General features: G+C 28.9%; 1 protein-coding gene across 1 annotated transcript; it reads left to right on the top strand.

Moving 5' to 3' along the window:
* Positions 1-4,449: 4,449 nt before the first annotated feature.
* On the top strand, positions 4,450-6,023 carry LOC106402679 (cyclin-B1-2-like). Its single transcript, XM_013843461.3, has 4 exons — positions 4,450-4,648; positions 4,886-4,986; positions 5,406-5,503; positions 5,732-6,023. The coding sequence occupies exons 1-4, from the start codon at positions 4,523-4,525 to the stop codon at positions 5,830-5,832; spliced, it is 426 nt and encodes a 141-aa protein (XP_013698915.2). The 5' UTR covers positions 4,450-4,522; the 3' UTR covers positions 5,833-6,023.
* Positions 6,024-8,631: the final 2,608 nt, after the last annotated feature.

Here is an 8,631-nt window from a genome sequence, read left to right as displayed (position 1 = left end):
TTGTTTTCTATTCGGAGACCAAAAAAAACTACATGAACTGGAATGTGAAAAGGTTTCTGGTTTGTAACTGAATGTAAGTTAACTGGAGTTTTTGATCTACCTAATGAGAAAATATAAAAAATTATATTTAGTTAAACAAAACTGTGTGCATTGGACACAGAAAAATATATCAATTAAATTTAATTTAATATTTAAACGGTCTCTTGATTTTAATCCATGTAGTCTAAATGTAAACCCTAAATAAAAATCAAACAATATATCTTAAAACCTAATAATTACAGGTTAAATTTAAATTTAATATATAAATTAATTTTGTTTTCACAATAAACTTTTTTACTAAGTGAAGATAATGTTTATACTGACACAAGAAAACGGATTTTGTTTGAAGTTTGAATTTAAGAAAAATCATAAAATAATAAATCATTTTATTATAGTTTTATGATTGTTTTTTGTTTATGTTGTTTGAGATTAATTTTATAATTTAAACTCATTTTCACACATAAGTTCAAGTTAATATTTGTATTTTATAATTATGGTGCATAGATAAATTATTATAAACTTTATACTTAGGATTAGAGAAAATAATATACCTAACCGATTAAACTGAACACAATCCGAAATAAATTGAATGAAAACTAAAGAAAAATGAAAGTCAAATACATGTTCTTATGTACTAATTTAATGTTTTATTAAATAAATCTTTAAATTTTTATTTTGCTAGGATTATAAATTTTTTTTTTATAAATCTCCTTTTTATTTACAATTAGAAAAATAAAAAATAATATTAAATACTCTTTTACAATTTTGTTTAAGATTTTAGAAAAGAAAAATATTTTCATATAAACTATTACAATTATCTTTTTTTTTAGAATTTTAGAAAAAAATAGATTGCTATCAAATATTTTTATAGTTATTAATAAATAATTTTAAAATTTTATTCTTACAATTCGCATCAATACTAATTTTACGCTTCTTTTGTTAATTAAATAATTTTTAGTATCATGTTCATCATCAAATACTCTCTTAAAAATATTATCAAATAATTTTTTACAATTCTCTTTTGGTTAGGACTTAAAAATATGATATAAATTTCTTTTGTTTATGATTTTTTTTATAAAAAAATAGAAAAAACTATTAAATATTATTTTACAGTTTCTTAGAATTTCAGAAAAGGAAGTTAATATTATATAATCTTTTATAATTATACTTTGTCTAAGATTTAAAAAAAAATAAAATTTCTATCAAATAATTATTTCCAGTTAATATTAACTATTTATAAAAGTTGCATTTTCAAAATTCGTTGTTTTCAATATCGCTAATATTTTTAAAAATGTTCTTGTTAATTAAATAATTTTTACTATCATGTTTATCATTAATTTTTAAAGTTAAAAATACCATTAAACAAAAAATTTCATTCATTCTGGTCAGAATTAAAAAAAAATCTTAGTTGGTTAAGATTAGAAAATATTTTTTTTTAGGATTCTTTTTCATTTAGGATTTTAGGAAAAGAATAAGTTATTTTCACATTCACAATCTAATTTTTTTTTTCAATTGACACATGTCACAATTATATTATTTGAAATATTTTTATTTTATTTAGACTTTTAAAAAATTTTGTTTAATTATTTATATATTTTGTCTTATACATACAAACACACATCCATCATATTTACACATACTCATGTACGACAACAACATCGAAATATATGATTATGTTAGCATCATAAGAAAACATAAATATTATTACTTAATTAATATATATACTTATCATGATATTTAAGATAATTATATTATATTAATTAAAAACATATGTAGTTATTATTTGATAATTGAATTTGCTTATTTGTCATCTTTTTCATGATTTTAAGATAAGTCATTAATATTATTACTTAATTAATACATATATACTTATCATGATATTTAAGATAATTAATAAACTTAACATATTCTACCGATATATATATATATATATACTATTCTTTTAAAAAATTTGTTTTTAATATATATACTTATCTTGATATTTAATATATTTAATTAATAAATAAATATTAACAATTGACATTAACCATATCTAACGATAATATCATAATTACGTTTATCTTATATTTAGTTAATGATTTTAATGACTAATATTATAGTAATTTTCTCTAATTTTTTTCTTTTGGAAATATTGGTCCAAATAATTATTACAATACTAAAGTTAAGATTAAAGGTAAATCATTATTGAACATATGTAATAAAATATAAATTATATACTTATGTTAAATATTATACATATATATATATATATATATATATATAATATTAAACAATCACATTCCTAACCTAAAAAGGGAGGTTTTCAAAACAACCTAAAATTTCAAGTCAAACTTAAAAGCAACCTCTTTTTTTTTCTTATTATTATTCACCCATGAAATTTCAAACCCTATTTATGTTTTTGAAATATTTACAAAATTGCTATTATAATTTAGTTTCTCAATTATTTCGAAAATGACAAAAAACCAATCGACCCTAAACATTTTTTTTATTTATAACAATTTTGTTATCGGCAATTTTCTAACCACCATGAACTATTATTTTGAGCTCTTAAAAGCTCAAGAATTCAATTTTAATAATTTTTAAAAGTATTTTTTTTTCAAAATTCGTTTTTATTATCTTATTATATATATTTTTAATCAGTATATATTTAAACACATGTCACAGCATTAGAAAGAAAATTATTATCAAATAATCTTTTGGAATTATTTTTTTGATTGAGATTTTAAAAAGAAAAATTACTATTAAATAATATTTATAATTAATTTTTAATAAAATTTATTTAATATCTTAATATATATATTTTTAATTATAAGATAGATTAACACATGTCACAATATTTTCATTTTCTATATTTTATTATATATAATACTTTAATTATATATATTTTTTTAATTATGAGATAGATTAACACATGTCACAATCTTAAATATATAATTGTTAATTATCAACTTTGAAGAACCAAACTCTATATAATAAGATAATTGCCGGTTTTTACTTCCACAAATAAATTTACACCAAAGTCATCTCTACTTGCAATTAAACTTATTTTGTATTTGGTGTTTAAATTTTTTTATTTTGTTTCATAACAGGTGATATTTTCACTATTCAAGATAAAATTTAATGTCACTTTAAATTTGTGACCAAAGACAAAATATTACATTTTTTCTTATTGGTTGAATTTGTTTTATTTAATGTTACTTTTATGTAACTAAAATAAATTGCATAAAATTTTGAATTTTCATAATATTGGTGCAAAAAACTTAAACACTATTTAGAATGATACAGAGAGAGTACACAAAATAAATAATATTGATTATATTCTACCGATTTGAGTTTCTGAATTGATTTCTATTTTAAATTAGTGTAGTATTAAACTGGTGTTGGAAAAATATATAAATTGGTGTATTTACTTAGTTTTAAGTTTAAGAGATCCAGCCTACCTTTTCATTTATTTTGTTTAGACTTTCTTAATTATCTAAAAATATTGAGATCTAGTGGTTAATCTAGTTTCTTAATTACTGTTTCAAGTCAGATTCCGTTCAATTGAGGTTCGGTGTAACATGGCGATCTCGAATTTTGCTTTTTCAATGTTTAATTAATTTTATTATATATAAAATTATTGCAGTTTTTGTTGTTTTCTTCTTCATGTTTGTTCTTTCTTCAAAGCAAGTTGGAGGTGTACTGACATTAATTAATATCTAGACTTGGCTAGTTGGATAGTTAAGTACCTATGAGTAATCGACAATATTTAATTAACAAATGCCTGGGAACTGATTATCTGAAAAGATTTTGTTGAAAATTGCAAGTAACTTTATATTATATAAAATTTCATTTGTCAGATTACCCTATGAAATAAACTCGCCGAAATAGCTGCTTTTAATATTCACACTATATATTTCTCTCTGTCTTTGTGGTACTATTAGTTATTTTTTATTAGTCTGACCTTGACCGACTGACCTCCACTGCGTCCGGGTGTCTTTCTTTAGAAATAATATACTTGCTGATTTACAGTTTAGCTATCAAATAAATTAGAAAAAGAAGATTTAAATCACACTTCAACTTTTAAACTCATAATTATTGAACATATAATGAAAATGTGAAACATAATTTGGTTACCTGAGTTATAGTATTAGATTTGTATATCGTCAATATAAAATGTGAAATACATGGCAGAAAAAAGACTTGCTTCTACGTAGTATGAAACATGGTAACTGAAGAACAAAATTGAACCAGAATTCTCTTCTTTCTTTTTGTGTGTGAATAAGATGTTTAAAATATAGGTACGTAAATAAAATCCAAAAGGGCTGTAATTGTAAATCTCGAGGACTATTCATGAGAGCCGATCTAAATAGGCCCAGTAAGAATAGAAATGGGCCTAAAAGCCTGTCTTATTGCCCATTATTAAAATTGGTCTCTTAGTTTTCTTGCTCCGAAAGTCGCAGAGGCAAGTAAAGAGGAAGAGGAAGAGGAACAAAGAGGAACAATGGAGTCTCCGAAGAAGATAGCTCATGAGATCGGTGGTGTGAAGAGAGACGCTCTTCGATTTGGTCTCAACGGCGTTAAGAGCGACATCGTCGGATCTCACCCACTCGAATCCTCTTACGAATCTGTAATCCAGCTCTTCCTTGTCCTTCTCTGATTTTCTAGATTACAGATTGAATCTGTTTGTTTCTGTGTTAATCAGCCAAAAAAAGGAACTTCGGATTTGCTTTGTATAGCTAGTACGGTTTGATTCGAGTCACTTGAGAGTAGCAATTAGGAGAATTCCCAATTGCTGAAAGTTATAATTTTTGTTTGTTTTGTTTCAATCTTTAGTCACTTTGGATCCTTAACAATACGGTTTCAGGAAAAAAGATCTCATGAGGCCACGAAGAGGACGATCATTGGGCATACCTACGGCACCGCACTTCCATTGAAGATGGATATGGACAGGCAAATTCTCTCTCGGTAAGTTTGCTTTGAGTTGCAACATTATCTAGAAATTGCCACTTGGTTGAATCAAAAATGCCATGTATATGAGTAGTAATTATCAGAAACTAAGAGTTTATAGATAAAAGGTTTTTGTTATCTTTGTGTAACCAGTCTGTGGTTTTAATTTTTTTTAAGTTTGACGCATACATTTATAAGTTCCTGTTTATTCGATTGTTTTCATTGGCGTTATGATAGTTGTGTGCATTACCAGTACCTATGTGTTAACTTGTATTTAACTGCCTTGCCCCTTTCTCGGTTAAAACTTGATATAATCTTGTGTGCATTGGGGAGCATAAGGTATAAAGTGTTTGCTGCATGATCTGCTTGTGTGAAAAAAAAAACAATATTTGGTTGTACTGTTCTCAAATCTATCTTTTTCTCTCTGGAATGTTTAGGTTTCAAAGACCGGCTGGACCAATTCCCTCGTCAATGCTAGGTTTGGAAGTCTACACAGGAGCCATTGATGACTTTGGTTTTGAGGATTACTTGAATGGTAATTGTCCTTTTACTCCTATTGCATTGCATGTTTCTCGATGCTGCATTCATTTCTCTAGATCAGTTGACTCCAGTTTGATGGTATCTCAGTATGCACCAGCAGCTATTCGATGAAAAATCCATACTTTGATACTTTTTTGATGCTCGACAGAAGCAGAAGATTGTGTTCATGGTGTTAGAATTCAATATCAGTTTATCTGAAACAAGTATTTTTCATTCCTTGCAGACCCTCGTGACTCGGAGACAGTCAGGCCGGTAGACTTCCACCACGGGATGGAAGTTCGTCTTGGCATGTCGAAGGGCCCGGTTGCCCCAAGTTTCATTTAAGCCCCCCATCAGGGGTGGGTTTTGTTTCATGTTATGGCTTTTTAGCTTTTGAATGATGAATCAAGGGGGATCGTTTTATGAACTTCTTTCTACTTGTACTCTCTCTCTTGAGTCCTTGACCCAAGTTTGTTGTCTGATGAGACAACTACTGAATATGGTCAATCAATTCTAGTATGTTAGGTTTTGCGAAACTATAGCTTTCGAATTTGATAGAATCATCAAAGACCTCATAATTAGAATCTCAGTCACTTCCACAAAACCTCCTTACATAAGTTAACCAGTGATGTCTTATTTGAGACGAAAGGGGGCATGTTTCTTCAGCTGACAAGTTTTATTCTAACTGGAGTCTCAGCACGCCCAATCTTTTTGATGTGGTGATTAGTTTTCTCAGCTTAAAGTTGCTTTTTGCCGGTCTTCTTTATAATTGATGATACCCAACAAAAACTATTCCCTAAAGAAAATCCAAAAAAAAAGATATAAATATACTATTAGCAATGGTAAGAAAAGTATCTAGGAGGCGGCCCTCCTGAGTCATGACGCTTTAAACTCGAACGTTCTTCTCACGTAGGCCCACTAACTCTCCATTACCCCGTTCTTATCTTCCTTTTTAATTCATTTCTGTCGCTAACATTGAGCCATTTTATTTGCTGAAAAATAAAATTTTGGATAACAAAGAATGTTTTATATACTTGTAATGGCGGCAAGGCGGCGGGAGCCAACGACCCACTTGTTTTGCATCTTTCGTTTACATTTTGTTTCAACATGTGTCTATCAAAATTTTCAAAACTGTGGACTACAGATATTAAATTAATCATTCTACTTTTTTTTTTTAATTCGTTGTATTGTTGGTTTTAAGTAACAAGTCTAAATGATAAGAGCTGGATTTGGTTGAATGTGGAATTTGACTGTAACTAAAACTTTAAATTGTTACAAGGAAATCTGGCGGAATCTGACCGAGTTAAAAGTAAATTAACACATGCAAAAATTATCAAAAATAAACCAAATCGAATTGAAAAGCAGTTTGAAACATAACTGTTTCTAAAATTTAATGACAACTAGTAGCTGAAATCGAAAATTTGAACTCAACTACACTAAAATCTCTATAAATTAATAATGTTAGAATGTTAAAATGTATTAAATTATAAGATATTGCTCAATCAAGAAACTAATATTCACTAGCTTATAAAGAAAGGATATTTTTAATCTACAATTTTTTTTTAAATGAGAAATTTAAATGAACTTAGGTGTGAAAGTCACTTATACAAATTTAAAATATATTAAATAAGTATTTAAAATAATATTTTAATATTTTAAGTTTAATTTTAATTTTAAAATTTGTGTTTGATTTTTTTGTAGAATATATTTATTCATATTTAAGTTTAGTTAAATAAAATTTTATCGTTAAAATATTATTAAATAAATAAAAGTAGATATCGAATAAATTATCTAAAGAATGATCCGAATAAAAAGTCATAAGGAAATATGCAGTGACTTTTTGTTTGATATATAAGATTATTTGATAATCAGTAATTGAGAAAACAAAAGACATTATAAACTCATCTGTTTGTCCAAAAAAAAAAAGCTCTTTTTCTCTCTTACGAAGAACCAGAGGCGACAACTTTCAAAATAAAACCCTAACTCCGGCCAGCCGTCGTGGCTGGACCGGAGGTAACCCCTCTCTCCTCTTAATCTCCTTTTCCCTTTGCTCTCCTCCTCCTCGACTAACCTTTGTCAATATGCAACTTGCTCTGAGCCTGTTCGAGCCCTTGCGTTCGTGAGCTGTTTGACGGTGGCGGTCCGGCGTCCATTGGAGAGGCGGCGAGACATACAGTGCGTCTGTGGAGAGGAGAGTCGGCTTTTAGGTCCGACGAGCTTGCTGGATCTGGTTTTCAACTTTTTCAGATCCCGACGAGAGCGTCACGGTGGCGGCGCGTGGATCGGTCAGACGACTTCTTTATCTCGGATCTACTTCCGATTGTGCCGGTGAGATGGATGGGGTATGATAGGCGGTGGATGGAGGATTGCTCTCCGATTCTCGGAGACATCATGTTCCAAGATTCAAACCAAAGGAGTGGTCAACCAGAGGAGCGGTCTTGGCCGGTGAAGCGTGGCGGAGCTCTACTTCCCTGCGCTGGTGTATGGACTGAGTTTTGACCCGGTGGTAAGAGTTTCGTACCTCCTGAAGCTGCTATTTAAGGAACTGGTTCCAGGTCAACCGTTACCAAGGACAGCCTTTCAGTCCAGATGTTGCTGTCCGGTTTCAGGCTAAGGAGCGAGGTAGTGGTGGACGACGGGAATGTGTCAAGATCGGAAAGCGCCTTCTGGTGTTGTGGCAATTGGTACACAAACTGAACTCGGAACATGAGGAGACCAATTGCTTGTTCGTTTAGTTAGAATCCGGTTTTGGCCATAGTCTGTTTGGTCTAATTAGGGGTCTAAAAAACGGTTTCTCTCGGGTCGTGAGGGGAATTCGTTTCATAGTGGTGAAAAATACATCGACGATTAGATTGTGTAGTGTTTGTTACTAGATCCCGTCGGTTTTATGTTGAGTTTAAATCTCTTGAGGTTGTAATCCTGTATTCACATTTGGCTAATGATAAGTTGATGTTGAATTACAAAAAAAAAACCAAAGACATTCATATTTTTTTCTGCAAAAACATTCTTATTCATATTATTATATTATTCAATAAACAGTTAAACACATAAAAAGTTGAAAGTTTTACTCAGAATTGACTAGTCTCACTTATTTTTCCCTTATTTTTGGGTAACAAATTTATTATATTAGCTTTTGTTGAATAA

The sequence above is a fragment of the Brassica napus genome, chromosome C6 (genome assembly GCF_020379485.1).
Source record: "Brassica napus cultivar Da-Ae chromosome C6, Da-Ae, whole genome shotgun sequence".
Classification (NCBI taxonomy): domain Eukaryota; kingdom Viridiplantae; phylum Streptophyta; class Magnoliopsida; order Brassicales; family Brassicaceae; genus Brassica; species Brassica napus.
The sequence above is the reverse complement of the archived record's forward strand: the minus strand, read 5'-3'. Positions and strand labels throughout refer to the sequence as shown.